This window comes from Balaenoptera physalus (genome assembly GCF_965194825.1).
Source record: "Balaenoptera physalus genome assembly, chromosome: 8".
Taxonomy (NCBI): domain Eukaryota; kingdom Metazoa; phylum Chordata; class Mammalia; order Artiodactyla; family Balaenopteridae; genus Balaenoptera; species Balaenoptera physalus.
The window spans coordinates 87,433,456-87,456,283 of record NC_138887.1 but is presented as its reverse complement, the minus strand read 5'-3'; the positions used below and the strand labels follow the sequence as shown (position 1 = coordinate 87,456,283).

At 37.5% G+C, this 22,828-nt stretch overlaps 1 protein-coding gene and 1 long non-coding RNA gene across 5 annotated transcripts in view; one reads left to right on the top strand and one right to left on the bottom strand.

Moving 5' to 3' along the window:
- Positions 1–22,828, bottom strand: part of LOC309665752 — a 280,938-nt gene that overhangs the window by 203,796 nt on the left and 54,314 nt on the right. The window lies entirely within an intron of this gene.
- Positions 892–22,531, top strand: GPR85 (G protein-coupled receptor 85). 4 transcript variants are annotated; one of them, XM_082472394.1, is made up of 3 exons: positions 892–5,895; positions 6,062–6,174; positions 7,288–16,877. In XM_082472394.1, exon 3 carries the CDS (start codon positions 7,458–7,460, stop codon positions 8,568–8,570), a length of 1,113 nt encoding a protein of 370 aa, XP_082328520.1. In that variant the 5' UTR covers positions 892–5,895; positions 6,062–6,174; positions 7,288–7,457; the 3' UTR covers positions 8,571–16,877. The 4 variants fall into 4 exon arrangements, with proteins under 4 accessions (XP_082328520.1, XP_082328519.1, XP_082328521.1 ...); XM_082472393.1 differs by having other exon boundaries at positions 6,059–6,174; XM_082472395.1 differs by having other exon boundaries at positions 6,059–6,174; positions 7,288–7,457.

Here is a 22,828-nt window from a genome sequence, read left to right as displayed (position 1 = left end):
TATTAAATTAAGAAAACATAGAGTTCAGCTGGAGCCTGTGTGTCACTGTTTTTTTTCTTCTTTTTCTTTCATGTCCTCCTCACAGTGCCTAGCACAGCACCCTTTATGTAGTAGGTTCATAATCACCCATTCAACAAAAAGTGTGGAGTGCCCTCTATGTGCTGGATCTGGGCACCAGGGAAGAAAAGGGCAAAATAAGATACTGTCTGAACTCTCACAGGGTTCATATTCTGATGGAGACTGACATTTACAGAAGGAATGAAATAATGTTGTGCCGGGACTTATGTTCTTTTCGATGTAAAATTAGGCAGATACCACACTTTTATTTTTACCAAATGTTAACCAAGTTAAAGTAGTAACCATGTTTATGAAGTATGGGAATTTTGGGTTTGTCCTTGTTTTATAGAATTATTACTCTGTAAAGAGAAAATTATAAAGTTTTAAAAATTAGGAGAAATGAAAGTGAAAGGGCTAACCAGAAAATCAGAATGCAGGACTGGACAGTTACTATGGGAAGCTCTTAAATTAGAGTCTAAGGTTCTTTACTTTCAGCCATGCTTTAATAATGCCCATTTATCAAAAAGCTAAACACCACAAAAGCTTAAATAACCATAATCCGCTCATATTATCATATAACTGGTGCTTATAATAATGGCCTTAACTCACTGTATTATTGAGGTAACCCTGAATAATCAAAGAAAAAAATGCCTTAGACTTCTTGAGTTTTTTAAATTATATTGCATTTGTATTCTGTGAAAATTTATAATCCATATAAGATATGTATGACTCTCCATTAACCTGAATATTAAACTAAACTTCCCAATTCTTAATTATTTTACCAACACTTGCTTTGCCTCCCTACCTCACTCCAACACACACACACACACACACACACACACACACACACACACACAGACCACACTCGCTCATACTATACCACATAGGTCACTTTTCTCTTTTTCATGGTTGAGACTAACTTCATCTTTAAAAAAAAGACAAAGAAGAATGAGACAACTTAGAATATTTTAATAGACCAAGGGCTTTTGATCAAATCTCTAAAGTTTTACCAGGCATGGTAGGGAAAGTTGCATTTGCTCTCATTCACAGGATCACATTTAAACAATGTGTAATAGAAGAAGAGTTTTAAAGACTTCCAGAAGAAGAAGGCATGCTATATTTATTTAAATAACTAACACTGTTCACAAAACATCAAGAGAATTCATTAAAACCTTCATCACTAACAGTGCTGTCATTAATAGCAAAATAGTTTCTGAACCTGACCTTATAAGCCTTTAAGCCTATGCCCCTCACTTGTTAATCCCTTTCAGTCTGACTTGCTCTTCTGAAACTGCTCTCTCCAAGGCTGCTAATGATTTCCTCACCACCAGATTCAATGATATCTTCTAATCCTTCATCCTTTTAAACCTCCTAGATACAATATATACTGACGACCACTCCCCCCTTGAACTTCTCTCCTCCCTCAAGGTCTATGACACTGGTGTTTCTTCCTTTGTTCTAGCTCTGGTTCTTACATGTTCCTTCTTGTTTCTTACATATAGACATTATCTTAGCTTTGCAGTTTGCTCAGAAAAAGAAGGATGGGCCTGTTTGTTTATTTATTTAACCTCAACCTTATCTCTCAACAGTCTCTCCCTTGGCAATGTCATCCAACAGTTAACCTACTTCCACCGTCACCTACCTATAAGTACTTCCTGAATTTGGGGTCTTCACTTCCAACTGCATATAAGACATCAGCATTTAAATGTTCCACCAGCATTTCATATTCAATCTGTCTAAAATTAACTCATTATCTTCCTTACCAAACCAGTTCCCCCTTTTTTAACTTTTGCTACCTCTAGTTAATGGCATCCCCTACCTCCCAGTTAGTTATCCAAGCTCCAAACCTTGGAGTCAATTCTTACTCCTCAATCTCCTTTGCTTCCCTTATCTAATCATTTGATTAAAAAAAAAAAACAAAAACAGCTTCTACCTTCTCTTACCAGTCAGATCTATCACTTTGTTTCTGTTCATTCCACCCCCTCTACTTCTACCAGTTCAGGCTTTTCCTACATTGATGCAACTGCCTGTACACTGATCCTATCTCTTGATTTTTCATTTCTTGCAAGATCTAGCACAGTGATTCCTACAGAGTAACCTCAACAAATGTTTGTTAAATGAATTAAATAAAGGAACAAGTTTTAAAGTTTTTAGAGAGAAGGAAATTGTGAACAATAAAGATCAGAAAAGGTAAATTGCTAAGTTTTAAAAGCCTGGATCTTAAAATGAGAAGGAAGGTCTTAGAGACGCTAGCTTTAAATTTTTAAACGTATTATATTAACACATCGGAACCTGTTTTGTGACAGAGTAAAGAGAAAAATCTGACAAATGAACTTTTTAGCATTTTGGAAAGAAACATGCCATATTCTTAATCTTTTAAAAACTCATTAAAATTCTGAAGAAATCTCACTGTTTGACGTGTTCACACTTATGGTTATTCCAAACTCCAGAGGCATGATTTTTTAAATCCAGTGGCAGTTTTTTAGGTATACTATATTCTTTCACCATTCTGTTCCTCAAGCATGAGTACAAAGCCCCCTAGAAACTTGCAGTTACTTAGATGTCCCTGTGAAAAAGGTCATTTTTTGCCACAGACTAGGAGGTGAAAACCATTTTCAAAATATAAATGCATACTCTCCCTTTCTGTTGGTCATTTATTCTAGGTTAGTGAATTTTTTTAAAATAATCTATGTTTCTGCGCAAAAGTCCCTGGTGAGAGCCATTCTTACCAAAATCCAGAAATTTTATGGAAGCTTCTTTTTCATATATAACTTTAGACTTTACTAAGAGTTGGGACTATCAAAGATACACATTTTAAAGGTTTAATGACAGGCGTTAAGTTGGAGAGATAGTACTTTAAATGAATGGTCACAAAATCTTTAGAACGCTTATCCTAGCCTATCATTCTCTGCATTTGTGAAGGATTGTTTACTTCCTGACACACATTTTCACATAATGCATAGAACAAAAACACTGCATTTGTCCATCATGAGACTGTGCATTTGGCAAAAATCTGACATGTCCGATTAATTCTGAAAAGAAGATAATTGCTGCTTGAAATAAAAATTGTATATATTTATTACAAGAACCAAATTAAGCAGATTACATCAGTCTTCCTAATCCACTGATCAATATAGTAAATGTAATATGCTGAGAGCTTGAAAACCGTTACACTTCTTCAAACTTTTAGAATCCTTCAAACCCAGGGTATATAGTATTTTGTTGTTTGCTTTGTCTCTTTACTCTCAACCTGAAAATCAATTTTTCTAGGTTTGGTGATATAAGGGATCAAAAAGAAATTAGCTATGATCAAACAAGGTTATGATCTGAACAACTGAAGTGATAATTTTATATTTGAGAATTTGTAGATGATATGAAGCTTTTGTCCATTAACATATTAAATATATTTTTTAAAATCTCTGTTGATGAAAGATGCAGACTTCCATGTTTTCTCCAGTAGAGTAATGAACTAAATGGAAAATATCTCACTAATTTCTTAAACCCCCTTGTGAGGCAAGAAAATGACATTCTCATTTAACAGCTGGAAAAACCGAAGAACTAGTAGATGTAACTGTACTCAATTGCAAAGGAAAATAATAGCTCTAATATACCCTGAGTTGTGGATATGAAAGAATATTGCATACACATATCCCCTCCCTTATTTTTAAGGAATCAATCTTGGATCTTGGCCCTATACCTTTTGGCAGAGTAAATTATTGCCTCAAGAGCAGGCTGTGCAGTCATCCTTTTAATTTGCTTTTAAATAGCTCTTCCCTAATCCATACAACCTAAGATTGGGCCAATCATGAATTTTCAGCAAACTTAAGTCACTTATTCTATAGATTTTTTAACTAGAAATTTTTCTTGTTAAAATTTTTTTTTAAGTTTAAATTTTCTAGATTTTTTTTCCTAGAAATTCAGGAGATAATAACTCTTTGCAAAGTATATTGGGACACTAATTGGGAAGTAAAAAAGAACAAACTGAATTGATTTGTAGTTTCACAGAAATGAATTTGACATTTCACTTACAAGTTGCAAACCAACGTATAGTTTTGAACACTTCTGAATTTATTTGTTTTGCAAAAAAGTGGAATGTTTCACTAGAATGGAAATGCCCTCAAGTTATTTCCAGTACTGCTGTAGAATTGATTTTTCTAGGTTAAGAGAACGCCAAAGTGAGGAGATACTTCTTTTTTTTTAAATCATTGTCTATTTTTCTTAACTGGGTTTAGGACATCCCAAAACAAATCAGGAAAATGTAACTTCATTTCAGTATTACCAACATAGGGTGTTTTGTAATGACTGTAACATGACTGTGACATTATGACAGTGAAGTATTCATTTTTAAGCTTTAAACAGAGAAAGCTTTACCTCGGTATGTCCAATAGAAATACAATATGTAAATTAATCCATATTATCTGTATGCTGATTGGCTTGAGTTCCCCCGAATGTCACAATCTCACCACCCAGCAATGAGGTATTTTACTGCTGTCTGGAGATCAAATTATTGCTGTAGAGAAGATCTTTATTTTTTCTGTTTCATTAACAGATTATTATAAAGCAATAAGCATGCAGGAGGAGAAGCAGACGTTTTACCTTGGGAATTAATGAAAGCATTTCTGCTCGTTTTTTGAAGGTAGAGTTGTTTAAAATCTTATACCACCCCCACAAACAAAATTCTTATGAAATGGTAAAATAAGGAAATCCATGATTCCAGAGACATCCCTAAGCACCCAGGTGTCAGGCTATGTACTGTCTTGTGATATCATCGGACCTTTTGGACGGGTGTAAGTTTTATGAATCGTTATATTCCTAGTATTTTTCTTCCTTAACAACAAAGGGAGGAAGGAAACTCACATACATACAACTGCTGTGACATTACCAATCTACTAGTCAGCCTTACTTGCAAGAAGCAAAAGAAAGGCTATTGCTTGGTGGGGTGGAATGCAAGGAGCAGTCATTTAAAATATGTGTAAGGCTGGTTCTATAGTCATATTCGTTAAAGTAGAATGGACATAAATCATTTTGCAGCTTTCCTCTGAACTTAGTTTCTTCCTACTTAACACATATCTGCGTGCACTGGAGAACAGAAGACGACTAACAAAGGGCTGCGCTAACCTGCTTTCCCTTCTTCCCCATTGACAAGATTTTTCCTATGCCTTTCTTTTTTAAAAAAATTTTCTTTTCTTTTTTTTTTTTCTTTTCCTTTCTTTTTTCTTTCTCCCCTCCCCTCCACTCTCCCCCACACCAAGCTAACCTGCAAATGCAGTCAGCTGGGGAAATCATTAAACAAGAACGCTAAAAGAAGCTTCCCATGCTTTGGACCGCCCTAAAAGAGAATGGAGGAAAATGGGGAAAGCGAGGGGTCCCGGAAGCTGAGGTGGGGGCGGGCACCCGGGTGCGCTGCCCTAAGGGAAGAGGGTGGGCCTGAGATCCTGAACGAGCCTTTCCAAACCCCACTCCCAATGCAGGGAGGGAAAAGTTCAGAAGCAGCCGCAAGGGGACACAGGCCAATTTTGCCAGTTCAACAGGACAGGACATTCAATAAACCCAGCCCGCTTTGGAAACGGGTCGGGGCTCCTGTTGGCTCCAGAGAGGCTGAGGTAGCCCCTGCCGCCGCCCTCGCCACCGCTGCCGCCGCCGCCGCTGCCCCTGCGTTACTGGGGGAGACGGTGCCGCTGCGACAGGGGAGGACGCGGCTGGAGCTCAAGGAGGCTCCAGCGCGCAGGCGCCGCCGAGCCCTGCCTGGATGCTCAGTCAAGGCACTAAGGCAAAAAAAAAATCAGCAATTTATAGAAAGAAGAAGCTATAGTCTGTCGGGATATCCAACACCAACAGGTAGGAGGATATACTCTCGGTTAAGTTTGGGGGGAGGGGGCGCACAGTGGTGATGAAACTGCAGGTTCACCGGGAAAGAGCCCTCCTTGAGTTTTTTTTTTTTGTTTTTTGTTTTTGACAATAAACTGCATAATGGAAGTACATTCAGACAATGCATCTTCAGTAGGGCTTATTGAGAGCTCCATTTCTGGAAAGCGTTGCAAGACTGAGGAATATCAGACTGCGAATCACCGGGAACAGTTCCCTTGCAGCACAGAAGCAATCTCTCCCCATCTTCGCGTATGTAATGCATGTCTCTCTCCCCCTCCCCCTCCTCCACCCCCCCATTATAAATCCAGGGGTGGCGGATTTCAGGTTTCGTAATGTTGCATGATGCGATCGGTATTTACCCGGGGATGTACCGGTGGGGAAATTAAAATCATCGAACGCAGTGTTGCCTGGGCTTCTATCAGCATATTCCGGGCAAGTGAGAAGTGGCAAAGGGAACATGCTTGGTGGGAATAACAGAGAAAGCCGATTTCCCTGGTGGGGCTCCCCAACACCTAGGAGACAATGTGCATTTTGTTTTAAAATGAAACCACTTACGATTTGCAACAAAGATTATCAGTGTAAATGGGAAAAGCTTAATTGCCCAAGAAATACAGGTTCATGTTAAATTCATTTGAATTCAGGTAGCCACGGCTTACAAATGTAAGTGCATTATTCCTCTGGGTGTTTCCTTGACCAATATTTACATTAACCATTTTTAATGATCATGTGGGTTTAAAAGAGAAAAGATTTGCCAAAAATGGGGGGTGGGGTGGGGAGGGAAAGACAAAAGATTAAATCACATCAAATCCTGGGACAAGTTCCTATTAATTTAGAAGTCTAATGTTGAAATCACGCTTTAAGATGAATCAACAAATATTCCTCTTATAATATGCAGCATGAATAGTGGCACTTGAGTTAAAAGACATATATTTTGGAAGGGTTCTTTGGATCCATATCAGCAGAGAAGCTGCCGGGAAAACACTGACAGATACTAACAGACCTCAGATAAATGCGGGTAGTCTCTTCTCTGTCTCCTATTAGCAATCTTGTAGATTCCATTGCAAAACTAGTGATTAACTCCTGGACTGGCATATTTTACAACTGGGAAACATTTTATTCCTTCTCTCCTAAAGGTGCCCAATCAAATGTATGTTCTTTTAAATAGGGACATTTTAAAATTCATCTAGCTCAGAAAACTAAACAAGCCAATTCTCTGAAATCTCAAGCAAAAATACTAAAGCAAATAATATTATTCAAAATTAAAACTTTATTTGCTTCCCCATAAATGAACAGCTTTATGTTAGCACTGCCTGACATCATTGCTTGTTAACTTTAGAACTGATAGCTTTTTTTTTTTTCCAGATATTCTGATGGCAAATCAAATGGAAGAAAAGAGGAAGCATGACTGCAGATCGGATCAGTTCTCTTTGTGGATTACATTTTCAGTAAAATGTATGGATATATCTTTTCCTTGTTCTTATATCTAGATCATGAGACTTGACTGAGGCTGTATCTTTATCCTCCATCCATCTATGGCGAACTATAGCCATGCAGCTGACAACATTTTGCAAAATCTCTCTCCTCTAACAGCCTTTCTGAAACTGACTTCCTTGGGTTTCATAATAGGAGTCAGCGTGGTGGGCAACCTTCTGATCTCCATTTTGCTAGTGAAAGATAAGACCTTGCATAGAGCACCTTACTACTTCCTGTTGGATCTTTGCTGTTCAGATATCCTCAGATCTGCAATTTGTTTCCCATTTGTATTCAACTCTGTCAAAAATGGCTCTACCTGGACTTATGGGACTCTGACTTGCAAAGTGATTGCCTTTCTGGGGGTTTTGTCCTGTTTCCACACTGCTTTCATGCTCTTCTGTATCAGTGTCACCAGATACTTAGCTATTGCCCATCACCGCTTCTATACAAAGAGGCTGACCTTTTGGACGTGTCTGGCTGTGATCTGCATGGTGTGGACTCTGTCTGTGGCCATGGCATTCCCCCCAGTTTTGGATGTGGGCACTTACTCATTCATTAGGGAAGAAGATCAATGTACCTTCCAACACCGCTCCTTCAGGGCTAATGATTCCTTAGGATTTATGCTGCTCCTTGCCCTCATCCTCCTAGCTACACAGCTTGTCTACCTCAAGCTGATATTTTTTGTCCACGACCGAAGGAAAATGAAGCCAGTCCAGTTTGTAGCAGCAGTCAGCCAGAACTGGACTTTTCATGGCCCTGGAGCCAGTGGCCAGGCAGCTGCCAATTGGCTAGCAGGATTTGGAAGGGGTCCCACACCACCCACCTTGCTGGGCATCAGGCAAAATGCAAACACCACGAGCAGAAGAAGGCTATTGGTCTTAGATGAGTTCAAAATGGAGAAAAGAATCAGCAGAATGTTCTATATAATGACTTTTCTCTTCCTAACCTTGTGGGGCCCCTACCTGGTGGCCTGTTACTGGAGAGTTTTTGCAAGAGGGCCTGTAGTACCAGGGGGATTTCTAACAGCCGCTGTCTGGATGAGTTTTGCCCAAGCAGGAATCAATCCTTTTGTCTGCATTTTCTCCAACAGGGAGCTGAGGCGCTGTTTCAGCACAACCCTTCTTTACTGCAGAAAATCCAGGTTACCAAGGGAACCTTACTGTGTTATATGAAGGAGCATCTGTAAATCTTTAGCCTTGTGAAACACTAACCTTCTCTGCTAAGCAATTGTGGCCTGTAGCCATTTCTTGAGAAGAAAATCAAGAATGGGATCAGCAGTTATAAGGATTTGGGCAACATTCTGCAGTCTTTGCAATAGTTCACCTATAATCCTATTTTAAATCTCAGAGTGATCCTGCTGACTGCCTGTGAAGGTTTGTAATTAAGAAAGGACTGAACCACTGCCCTAAGTTTCTTTATGTGGTTGAAAACTAGATAATGAAAGTAGCAGGTGCTAAGTATCAGTGCTAAACGCTGTGTATATCACTACTTATGAAAAAAACATCAAAAAAAACCAATTAGCATTGGACATCTTAATAAATTAAGTTGACATGAGGTAAATGTGTTGATAAAAACTAATTTTAGAAGTTTGAAGACTTTAAAACATTTCATACTATTATTGTTTTGCAAGGACTAAAATATTTGGGGACTTAAAAGTACTGTAATTCACTAAAGACATGCCATGAATTATTGGATTACCACACTTTTAAAAAATCGCCTTGTAAGTTTTGGGGAGCATTCCAAAGCAGTATATTGGTTCCAATTAGAGTTTACTTTTTTTGTATTAATACATTACTGTTTCTAAATACCACTTTCCTTACCTACTAGTGAAATTGCTAGCATCGAACTGTATTATATGGTTTTTGTTGATTTGGTATAAAGTTTTTCCAATTCATCTATATTTTACAAATACTAGATACTGGTCTGGGAGGCAACATTAATGGTACCAACCGGTCACAATTGAGCAGTTCTAATAATGCAGAATAAACACATGTTGCCTTAAAGGATTATCTAGTATCTTTCATCTTATTTAGCATTGGAGCAAATTGGAGTCATGGGAAATTGAATCAGTAACTGGTCATGGTCATGCAACTGGAAGTGCATGGACGATCATTTAATACTCTTTTTCCTTTTTCCTCACATGGTTTGAAAATTAAGGTGCACATCACTGGGATAATGAGATTTTCTTCTGAGTTGTGCTACCCATTCTAGTGTGTTCTAAGAAGCAGGCAGTTGATGTGTATTTATATTTTAAGTCAGCTGTCAAGGGGAGACCACAGCCTTAGTATGACATCCTGCACAATTTGTAAAGCCTTTATTCTACCGAAGGCACAGTCTTGTTTATACTTTCTGCACATTCAGTGTATTGGTCGTTTAAATTATTTCAGTTTTAACTTGTGAAAGCCTATAATATGATTTCTGGTATTTCAGAAATACATTAGAGTCTGTGAGTCTCATTCTTCAAGATACAGATGTGTGAATTTCAATATAAAGTTGCATTTGCCAAAATTTACTTGTGTAGCCTGTTACTTTTCTTGGAATAAATTTTACATTTTTGGCACTTAATTTTTTTTTTTTTAATTGGGAGGCAAGCACAAAATAGGAAGACTAGCTTTATTATGGTTTTGTTTCTTTATTTTTGTAGCTACTATATTCTGGAACTGAAAATGCATGAATGATGGGGAACATAAAGCTGATAAACTGACAAATAATATTATCTGCAAAAGCATTATTTGGTAGCTTTTGTCGTACTTATCCTATTTATTCTTACAAGCCAGTAATATTTAAAGATGTAAACCTGCTTAGTTGGTTGGTTCAGAATTTTAATATAAACATCACATTTTATTTTGGGCCATGGTAGAAATTTTGGATTCTAAATACATAACTTGTAAGAAGAATGGTTTACAATTATATTATGACAAAACCAGAAAAGTTGTTATTGTTTTTGTTTGTTTTTCATTGTTTTTGTTTGTTTGGGGTTTTTATTTTTATTTGGTACTTGAAAAATAAGATTAGGAATCTAATGGAACAGAATTCTTTATTGCTACAGTGTTTCTGTAAAGAAAACATCAATATAAATATAAATAAGGAAAAATAAATCATTGAAATATTTCAATGATATATGCAACAATTCAGTTTTGCTCATACAAGGACAGCTCAAGCCATGATTTAGTGAGCACTCTGTTTGAACTCATTTTTACTTTATACCAAAGTTGACTGGATCTGAGACAAAATTTAATGTACAACAGTGAACTGAATCTAGCAATAAAGACCCCCTTTTGGTACTAAAATCATTATCTAAAATACAATTAAGGAAATGCTATCAAAAGATATTGGGATAACATTATGTTTCCAACTCAAAAAGTTTACAGTAGAGGCATAATTACCATGACTATATAAAGAGCTTCGCTTAGAGGTTCAAATATCACCAGCAATCAGTAGAAAATTCAACAATGATCTTGAGGCCAGAGAGACCAGGTTTTATCAACACTGGCCTCCATTATATACACAAAAACCTGAGGCATGGATTAAGACTAGGAGACTGGGGAGTCAAGAGCAACAACCAAGTGAGACTGCCTGATTCTACCTAGCTATTTGGAACAACATATTCCAACAGCTTTGGTAAGTGATCAGCCCCAGTGATCAGTGAATAATACTGAACTGTAGTGACTCTCATTTAAGCCTACTCTTGACTAACTTGGCATTTCAGGTCAAGGGGCAAGCAGTGGGTGAGATACATCCCCAGTTAATCAATGCTATTTGTAAGTCAATAAGTAATGGTAGCAATCATATAAAATAAAATTCTGCTTCAGTGACTCAAGGACCAAATCACATTATCTATTTTGGCACCCATTCCAATATTCAATATTTAAAAACAGTTGCAACTAATTCAATTTGAAAATGTTACTAATCTTCAACCCATAAAAATACATTCCCACTGGGGAGTCCAACTTCCCTGTGAGAAAAACCCTTTATCAATAATAATGTGTCCCTCTAGGACTAATTACATCTGAGTTGAACAGGCTTTAGATTGTTTTCCTTAATAGTGGTGATGTGTTTGCATGGATGTGTCTATAATCTCATCTGGTTCCTTTTGTGCACAGTGGATTTATTTGTGAGATGCCTGGCTGGAGCTAGGCATTAAGTCTGTGACTGTGAAACCCTATGCAGATATTAACTGAGGCAGAAGGAGGTGAGTAACTGGCTCAGTTTCCCACGGAGGCTCCATTTAAATAATACAAAATTAACCATAGTGATTAGATTTTAAAATTACTTGTGGGACAACCTACTGACTGAATTATCTTCTCAAATGTTAGCTGGTTGGGTTTCAACACGAGCATTTTTCATAGAGGTTAATAACTGATTTGTCTTTACATGGTTATGGCCCCTTATCCATTTGCCTCTACATCCATGAATACTAACTGAAATGCTTATTCATTCACTCAACAAATATGTGTTGGGCACTGGGCTTGGTGCTGAGAGCACAGTAGAAAACAGGCAGAACAGAATTAAATATGTAGTAGCAACAAGTTACAAGTGTTATAATAGTAAATGTTTCTAAAATGGACTTGATATTAATGACCATAAATGGACTGTCTTCCATTTTCCCTTCATGCCTTATCTCCTATCTTTCCCAGTGTTCCCTGGGATCTTTTATATATCATACTCCCTCAATTCAGAGGGAGCCCCCTCACTGTGCTCACATTTCATTTAGATGAATCACCCGTGCTGTGTTTTGGAACCCTGAGTTCCCACGTTGTTAGCGCTTACACAAAGTAACAGCAAACCCTGAGTGTTAAAGTCCTCCTACTCCTGACTCTCCACTTCCACGTGGAGATATTTCAATTCCTTCAAATGACAGGGAGGTGTTCTTTCTTCCATACTCATACCTTCCTGCAAGTTAGCATGAGAATGCCTGGGTAAAGTGCAATCAAAGGAAGGCACTAAGATGTCAACTCCCAGGGGGCCTCCCATGGTGCTCAAGCAAAGATGGGAATAACCTGTGAAACAGGGTACATATCTTTTATTATGAAAGCATGCTACTCCTTCAATGTTTTTCTTATTCCTTACTGGAGATACAACAAAACTCCCTACCCGTGCCCTCATCAGCTGAAAAGTTTATTTGGCCTCCAAAATTTACTTCTATTGCAAATACAATGAAATGTACTTAAAATTATAGAGACATATCCTTTTCAGCTAAGGCATGTAATAGCGCATTGTGTTGCAATGGGGATTACTGTAGGACAGTTGCAAACAGAACCAAAACCCTTCACTTCTGTAGATAAATTTACTTTACATTAGATGAATTTACTTTGTTCCATTCTTTATTCCACGTGTAGCATAAACTATATTGTTATTAAAACAAAGCAAAACAAAAACTCCAGCTTATATTAACTTTATATTAAAAAGAAAATAAAAAAGATAAGACGACAAATAGCAGTGTTTCAAGTACTGGCTAAATACAAGACTGATGATTACCAGAATTATGGGTTATTTACGATTCTAGAATCAACGTGAGTCTGTTTTTCTATGCAAAAATGCATCACTTTCATGTTTGTTAATAGTCTCATAAATGTTTTTAATGGAAATTGCAGGGTCTACTAAGATAACTGTTTGTTGCTGACATTTTTCTTTTGTTCTTAACTCTGGATATGCTAGTGTTCTGTGACTTTCCTAATTCTCTCACAAACTTTTTTTATACCATATTAAAATGATAGAATTGCTCAATTTTGAGGCACAAGTTCATAATTAGTCTATACAGTGGTTAAAACTATGGGAGCATTTGGAAATGACTGGATTATTTTTTGCCATCAGTCGAAGCAGTCAAATAAGCTAAAGGGCTATTGAGAACTGGGGCAATGGAGAAAACATTGTTTTGGCTAACTCATTTTGCCATTTACTGCATTGTAACAAGCTCTAAAAAATATATTTAAACCAAGAGGCTTTAACTTTATAAAAGGATTATATAAATAAGACCTTGTTTTTAAAACAGAGAAGCAGTTTTTATATCACATCCTTTTGCCAAGGGGATGATGTCTATTAGCTGCTCAAACCCTTTACATTAAAAGGCTTTTAAAGCTAGTTTTCTTCCCACCAGATTAGGCAGTTAATACAAGGGCTGGAGCCCTGAAAGGCCCCAGAGGAAAGTAAAAAAGAGTGTGTTTCCCTCTGAGTGACTGTGAAAAAAGGCCTTAAAGGAGTAACAGCTGGTTTGGGGTTTGAAATTATTCACACCTGGCATTCACAGCTAGTCCCTTAGCTCCTTCTGGTGCCATAGGATCTCATCATCCTCAGAAAGACAGGTTCTCAAGCTTGGCTTAGAGGCAGAAAACAGTTCCTTTTTTCTCTGTGTGTTTGGAAAATTATAGGTTCTTGACACAGTATTAAAATTGACACTGTAATGCATGTCCTGGATTATGAAGTTTTGAACAGACAATAAAATAACATTTAACTTATATGGGTATTCAAGATCGTGGGAATAATGATCAATGGGAAGTAAGTCATTTACTATAGCATGGGAAAATGTTATTATATTATTTAAAAACTTTAAAGCTGAATTGATAATTGAGCTTCAACTAAAGTTAATTAGCTGTTTCTTTTCATAGCTTTAAGAAAAAAAATTGGACTAGATGAAAGAGGAGTTTGTTCTTTTCTCCTCCATCCTAAAAGATGTTGAATTGAGAGACTTCATTTTCTCCAGGGAAAAAAAAGAAATTTTGATCATTTTTAGTAAGCATTTTTACTTAAATATAATTCAATTCAACAATCATTTATTGTGTGGCTACTGCATATATCATCTTGGACAAGTTACTTAACCTTTCTATGCCTCCTCAATAAAAAAGGGATAATAGAGCATACATCCTGGTGTTATTGAGAGGATTCAATGAGTGCATCCTTGTGAAGCCTTTAGAAGAGAGTCTAGCATCTTAAATAACTTTTAATTCTTACTGGTTCTCTCATAGCTCACCATTTAGCAGCAGAGACACGAACAAATTATGAGACAATGTGATAAGTGCTGAAAGAGAGATATGTGAGATAAGTGTAAAAGAAAACACAGACAAGCAATTAACTCTGTGAAGATGGGAGAAGGAAGGTGAGAGAAAAGGTGGCAGCTGAACTCAGTCTTGAAGGATAATTTTAATTTTATCTACTTGACAAAGTTAGGAAAGCCATTTCAGAGAAAGGAAATAATAAAATGAGCAAACTGTAGAGAGATTTGAAAGCTCATGATGTGTTCAACATAAGGATCCAGTACTAATCAGAGTTTAATGTTGTGTGGCTGGGGCTTAGGTGCCTGGAAGGGGAGGACCAAAATGGCAGAGGGGTTAAAAAGCACAAGACATGGAAGTTTAAGTCCTTATTCTGTCCCTTACTATCTTTATGATCTTGAAAAAAGTTCATTAAACTCTTTGAGTCTCAGTTTGCTTATCTGTAAATGGGGGAGTAAGTAGCAGCAACCACTACTTTTGAAGATTTGCTTTGAAGATTAAAAAATGAGATAATAATAATACCTATTATTAATTACTTACTATTTGCTAAAGACTGTTCTAAACACTTTTCATATATGAACTCATTTGATTATCATAAGAAGTAGATGCTATTATTCTCCATACTTTACAAACGAAGAAACTGAAGCACAGAGAAGTTAAGTATTGGATTGGTCAAAATTTTCGTTTGGGTTTTTCTGTAAGACGTTAGAGAAGACCCCAAGCGAACTTTTTGGCCAACCCAATAGTAATAGGCAAAAGATGGATGTAAAGCACTTAGTACAGCGTGCAGCCCAGAGTGAGCATTCACTAAATATTAGTTATGCTGCTGCTGCTATCGCTATTGTTCATTTTAACAAAATAACTGAAGGTTAGAGATAAATGGGAGCTGAAGTGACTGAGCAGAAACAGAGCTCCAAAAAAAAAACAGAGCTCCAGCCCTCAGACTTCAGCTCCACCTTGCTGTTCTCCCTTTTTCCACTAAAGGAAGCAAAGAATCGTAAGTAGTCAGTTGCCTAACAGCCCTCTCCACTTTCATGTAGGATCATATTAGCACAGAAACAGAAGAATCCATCTGATCTCTCAAATGAATGTTTAGAAGGACATTGCTCACATTACATCACTCAAATTTTGAAAGCGGACTATACAACTCATACCATGTGGAGAGTTTTACCTACATCTAGCTCATATTCTTCAGTCCTAAATCAGTTTTGTCACATTTTATATAAAGTGGAGATTTTAACGGATGATTATAGTAAGCTGGGTAAAATCCTTTCAAGGCATCTGTTACCTAGTCTCCCTTTAAAGTCCACCTTTCAGTATCACCATTCCCAGCCACATCCCAACTACTTACACTTATTTCCCTACACTGAAATCTCTCCAGAGCCTTCTGTAACTCTAGCATTCATAACATTCAAAACTATACATAGTAAACGAATGACTAATTGAGAATATAATGGCAGAACTACCTCATGAGTCCTGCCCACTTGGCATTCATGCATCCACATGGTCCTCACACTTGTATAACTATTAACTCATAGTCATTGTTTACATGCCTGGCGATCATTCACTGCATTTTCTAAAGCTGATGTTTTGCCCATTTGAACCCCCCTACATCCATCCCAATTCATCTTCATTCTTTTTATTTGATCTCTTACTTTACCAGTAACTGTACCAAGGAGATTTCATCTTCTAAAGTGACAGCCACTGCCATATCGCCACTCCAGTTTGGTCATGTGTGTGGATCTCAGTAAATACAGTTTCTATTCAATTGTCCTGTGCCATGTGGAAAAGGGTACCAGCCTGGGTGTCAGGAACTGTGAGCTGTTGACTGCCTATAGGCCATGGTCAAATCACTTGACCTCTTAGTTCCCTCAAATGTATAATAAAGTGGTTGATCTCTAAAATTCCTCCAGCTTGGACAAATCTATGGTTTGTCCATCTGGGTCAACTGTGTCCCCAGGACATTAATGACATGGTTATTTCTAACAAAGAGAGCTTCCCATGACTGACACTGGCCCACTGAGAGCCATTTCTCACATACAATATTTCAACTAACTAGGTTCCTACCTAAGCAGCTGTAGGTCCAAACTAATCCCAGCTTGTTGATAGCAATGCTAGAGAATATCTATAGCATATTAAAATGCTCTTTCACCAGGCTTCTCCTTTATTCATGTGCTAACTTCATAACAACACATTATTTATTTTTTTTAACATTTTTTTTAACATCTTTCTTGGAGTATAATTGCTTTACAATGGTGTGTTAGTTTCTGCTTTATAACAAAGTGAATCAGCCATACATATACATATATCACCATATCTCCTCCTTCTTGCGTCTCCCTCCCACCCTCCCTATCCCACCCCTCTAGGTGGTCACAAAGCACCGAGCTGATCTCCCTGTGCTATGCGGCTGCTTCCCACTAGCTATCTATTTTACATTTGGTAGTGTATATATGTCCATGCCACTCTCTCACTTCATCCCAGCTTACCCTTCCACCTCCCCATGTCCTCAAGTCCATTCTCTACATCTGCATCTTTACTCCTGTTCTGCCCCTAGGTTCTTCAGAACCTTTCCTTTTTTTTTTTAGATTCCATATCTATGTGTTAGCACAGGGTATTTGTTTTTCTCTTTCTGACTTACTTCACTCTGTATGACAGACTCTAGATCCATCCACCTCACTACAAATGACTCAATTTCGTTTCTTTTTATGGCTGAGTAATATTCCATTGTATATATATGCCACATCTTCTTTATCCATTCATCTGTCGATGGACACTTAGGTTGCTTCCATGTCCAGGCTATTGTAAATAGTGCAGCATTGAACATTGTGATACATGTCTCTTTTTGAATTATGGTTTTCTCAGGGTATATGCCCAATAGTGGGATTGCTGGGTCATATGGTAGTTCTAGTTTTCGTTTTTTAAGGAACCGCCCTACTGTTCTCCATAGTGGCTGTATCAATTTACATTCCCACCACAGTACATGAGGGTTTCCTTTTCTCCTCACACTCTCCAGCATTTATTGTTTCTAGATTTTTTGATGATGGCCATTCTGACTGGTGGGAGGTGATACCTCATTGTGGTTTTGATTTGTATTTCTCTAATGATTAGTGATGTAGAACATCCTTTCATGTGTTTGTTGGCAATCTGTATATCTTCTTTGGAGAAATGTCTATTTAGGTCTTCTGCCCATTTTTGGATTGGGTTGTCTGTTTTTTTGATATTGAGCTGCATGAGCTGCTTGTATATCTTGGAGATTAATCCTTTGTCAGTTGCTTTGTTTGCAAATATTTTCTCCCATTCTGAGGGTTGTCTTTTCATCTTGTTTATGGTTTCCTTTGTTGTGCAAAAGCTTTGAAGTTTCATGTGGGTCCCATTTGTTTATTTTATTTCCATTTCTCTAAGAGGTGGGTCAAAAAGGATCTTGCTGTGATTTATGTCATAGAGTGTTCTGCCTATGTTTTCCTCTAAGAGTTTTATAGTGTCTGGCCTTACATTTAGGTCTTTAATCCATTTTGAGTTTATTTTTGTGTATGGTGGTAGGGAGTGTTCTAATTTCATTCTTTTACATGTAGCTGTCCAGTCTTCCTGGCACCACCTATTGAAGAGGCTGTCTTTTCTCCATTGTATATTCTTGTCTCCTTTATCAAAGATAAGGTGACCATATGTGCATGGGTTTATCTCTGGGCTTTCTATCCTGTTCCATTGATCTATATTTCTGTTTTTGTGCCAGAACCATACTGTCTTGATTACTGTAGCTTTGTAGTGTAGTCTGAAGTCTGGGAGCCTGATTCCTCCAGCTCCGTTTTTCATTCTCAAGATTGCTTTGGCTATTTGGAGTCTTTTGTGTGTCCATAAAATTTGTAAAGTTTTTTGTTCCAGTTCTGGGGAAAATGCCATTGGTAGTTTGATGGGGATTGCACTGAATCTGTAGATTGCTTTGGATAGTACAGTCATTTTCACAATGTTGATTATTCCAATCCAAGAACATGGTATATCTCTCCATCTGTTTGTAACGTCTTCAATTTCTTTAATCAGTTTTCTGCAGTAGTTTTCTGAGTACAGGTTTTTTACCTCCTTAGGTAGGTTTATTCCTAGGTATTTTATTCTTTTTGTTGCAATGGTAAATGGGATTGTTTCCTTAGTTTCTCTTTCTGATCTTTCATTGTCAGTGTATAGGAATGCAAGAGATTTCTGTGCATTAATTTTGTATCCTGCTACTCTTCCAAATTCATTGATTAGCTCTAGTAGGTTTCTGGTAGCATCCTTAGGATTCTCTAGGTATGGTATCATGTCATCAGCAAACAGTAACAGTTTTACTTCTTCTTTAATGACTTGGATTTTTAAATTTCTTTTTCTCCTCTGATTGCTACGGCTAAAACTTCCAAAACTATGTTGAACAACAGTGGTGAGAGTGGACACCCTTCTCTTGTTCCTAATCTTAGAGGAAATGGTTTCAGTTTTTCACCATTGAGAACGATGTTGGCTGTGGCCTTTATTAGGTTGAGGTAGGTTCCCTCTATGCCTGCTTTTTGGAAAGTTTTTATCATAAATAGGTGTTGAATTTTGTCAAAAGCTTTTTCTGCATCTATTGAGATGATCATACGGTTTTTATCCTTCAATTTGTTAATATGGTGTATCATTTTGATTGATTTATTTGCATATATTGAAGAATCCTTGCATTCCTGGGATAAACTCCCCCTCATCATGGTGTATGATCCTTTAATGTGCTGTTGGATTCTTTTTGCTAGTATTTTGTTGAGGATTTTTGCATCTATGTTCATCAGTGATATTGGCCTGTAGTTTTCTTTTTTTGTGACATCTTGTCTGGTGTTGGTATCAGGGTGATGGTGGGCTCATAGAATGAGTTTGGGAGTGTTCCTCCCTCTGCTATATTTTGGAAGAGTTTGAGAAGGATGGGTGTCAGCTCTTCTCTAAATGTTTGATAGAATTCACCTGTGAAGCCATCTGGCTTTTGTTTGTTGGAAGATTTTTAGTCACAGTTTCAATTTCAGTGCTTGTGATTGGTCTGCTCATATTTTCTAGTTCTTCCTGGTTCAGTCTTGGAAGGTTGTACTTTTCTAGGAATTTGTCCATTCCTTCCAGGTTGTCCATTTTATTGGCATATAGCTGCTTGTAGTAATCTCTCGTGATCCTTTGTATTTCTGCCATGTCAGTTGTTACTTCTCCTTTTTAATTTCTAATTCTGTTGATTTGAGTCTGCTTCCTTTTTTTCCTGATGAGTCTGGCTAATGGTTTATCAATTTTGTTTATCTTCTCAAAGAACCAGCTTTTAGTTTTATTGATCTTTGCTATTGTTTCCTTCATTTCTTTTTCATTTATTTCTGATCTGATCTTTATGATTTCTTTCCATCTGCTAACTTTGGGGTTTTTTGTTCTTCTTTCTCTAATTGCTTTAGGTGTAAGGTTAGGTTGTGTATTTGAGATGTTTCTTGTTTCTTAAGGTAGGAATGTATTGCTATAAACTTCCCTCTTAGAACTGCTTTTGCTGCATCCCATAGGTTTTGGGTCATCGTGTTTTCCTTGTCATTTGTTTCTAGGTATTTTTTGATTTCCTCTTTGATTTCTTCAGTGATCTCTTGGTTATTAAGCAGTGTATTGTTTAGCCTCCATGTGTTTGTATTGTTTACAGATTTTTTCCTGTAATTGATATCTAGTCTCATAGCATTGTGGTCAGAAAAGATATTTGATATGATTTCAATTTTCTTAGATTTACCAAGGCTTGATTTGTGACCCAAGATATGATCTATTCTGAAGAATGTTCCACGAGCACTTGAGAAGAAAGTGTATTCTGTTGTTTTTGGATGGAATGCCCTATAAATATTAATTAAGTCCATCTCGTTTAATGTACTAAAGCTTGTTTCATTATTTATTTTCATTTTGGATGATGTGTCCATTGATGAAAGTGTTAAAGTCCTCTACTATGATTGTGTTACTGTCGATTTCCTCTTTTACGGCTGTTAGCATTTGCCTTATGTATTGAGGTCCTCCTATGTTGGGTGCATAAATATTTACAACTGTTATATCTTCTTCTTGGATTGATCCCTTGATCATTATGTCTTCTTCGTCTCTTGTAATAGTCTTTATTTTAAAGTCTATTTTGTCTGATACAAGTACTGCTCCTCCAGCTATCTTTTGATTTCCATTTGCATGGAATATCTTTTTCCATCCCCTCACTTGCAGTCTGTCTGTGTCCCTAGGTCTGAAGGGGGTCTCTTGTAGACAGCATATATCGGGTCTTGTTTTTGTATCCATTCAGCCAATCTGTATCTTTTGGTTGTAGCATTTAATCCATTTACATTTAAGGTAATTATCAATATGTATGTTCCTATTACCATTTTCTTAATTGTTTTGGATTTGTTTTCATAGGTCTTTTCCTTCTCTTGTGTTTCCTGCCTAGAGAAGTTCCTTTAGCATTTGTTGTAAAGCTGGTTTGGTGGTGCTGAATTCTCTTAACTTATGCTTGTCTATAAAGGTATTAATTTCTCCGTCAAATCTGCATGATCCTTGCTGCGTAGAGTAACCTTGGTTGTAGGTTTTTCCCTTTCATCACTTTAAATATGTCCTGCCACTCCCTTCTGTCTTGCAGAGTTTCTGCTGAAAGATCAGCTGTTAACCTTATGCTGATTCCCTTGTATGTTATTTGTCATTTTTCCCTTGCTGCTTTTAATATTTTTCGTTGTACTTTTGACAGTTTGATTAATAGGTGTCTTGGCACGTTTCTCCTTGGATTTATCCTGTATGGGACTCTCTGCGCTTCTTGGACTTGGGTGGCTACACCCTTTCCCATGTTAGGGAAGTTTTCAACTATAACCTCTTCAAATATTTTCTCAGTCCCTTTCTTTTTCTCTTCTTCTTCTGGGACCCCTATTATTCAAATGTTGGTGTGTTTAACATTGTCCCAGAAGTCTCTGCGACTGTCCTCAATTCTTTTCATTCTTTTTTCTTTATTCTCCTCTGTGGCAGTATTTCCACTATTTTATCTTTCAGGTCATTTATCCGTTCCTCTGCATCAGTTATTCTGCTATTGATTCCTTCTAGAGAATTTTTAATTTCATTTATTGTGTTGTTCATCATTGTTTGTTTGCTGTTTAGTTCTCCTAGGTCCTTTAGTTCTTCTAGGTCTTTCTTCTAGGTGTAGAAAATACAACGTTTCTTTTATTTGTTCCATTCTATTTTCAAGATTTTGGATCATCTTTTCTATCATTACTCTGAATTCTTTTTTAGGTAGACTGCCTATTTCCTCTTCATTGGTTTGGTCTGGTGGGTTTTTACCTTGCTCCTTCATCTGCTACATATTTCTCTGTCTTCTCATTCCATTTAACTTACTGTGTTTGGGGTCTCCTTTTCGCAGGCTGCACATTTGTAGTTCCTGTTGTTTTTGGTGTCTGCACCCAGTGGGTGAGGTTGGTTCAAGGGCTTGTGTAGGCTTCCCGGTGGAGGGGACTGGTGCCTGTGTTCTGGTGGGTGGGGCTGGATCTCGTCCTTCTGTTGGTCAGGGCCATGTCCAGTGCTGTGTTTTGGGGTGTCTGTGAACTTAGGATGACTTTAGGCAGTCTTTCTGCTAATGGGTGGGCTTGTGTTCCTGTCTTGCTAGTTGTTTGGCATGGGATGTCCAGCACTGGAGCTTGCTGGCCATTGGCTGGAGCTGGGTCTTAGTGTTGAGACAGAGATGTCTGGGAGAGCTCTCGCTGATTGATATAATGTGGGGCTGGGAGGTCTCTGGTGGTCCAGTGTCCTGGACTCGGCTCTCCCAGCTTGGAGGCTCAGGCCTGACACCCAGCCAGAGCACCAAGACCCTGCCAGCCACATGGCTCAAAAGAAAAAGAAAGAAAAGTAAAGAAAAAAACAACAACAGATAGAACCCCAAACCTAATAGTAGAAGCAAAACTAAACAGAGAAAATCACACAAAGAAACATACACACACACACTCATAAAAAAGCAAAAAAAAAAAAAAAAAAAGAATGATCAGAACCCTAGGACAAATGGTATAAGAAAACCTAAACAGACAAATCGCACAAAGAAACATACACATACACACTCACAAAAAGAGAAAAAATGGAAGAAAACAGAATAAATTTAAAAATTTATAAAACAATAATAAAATTTTTAAAAATAAAAAAAAGGAGAGTAACCAGACCAATAAACAAATCCACCAATGAAAACAAGCACTAAAAACTAAACCAAGATAAACATAAAAACCAGAAACAAATCAGACACAGAAAGCAAGCCCCAAGTCTACAGTTGCTCTCAATGTCCACTGCCTCAATTTTGGGAACATTTGTTGTCCATTCCGGTATTCCAGAGATGGAGAGTTCATCAAGTTGATTGTGGGGATTTAATCCACTGCTCCTGAGGCTGCACAGAGAAATTTCCCTTTCTCTTCTTTGTTCACACAGCTCCTGGGGTTCAGCTCTGGTTT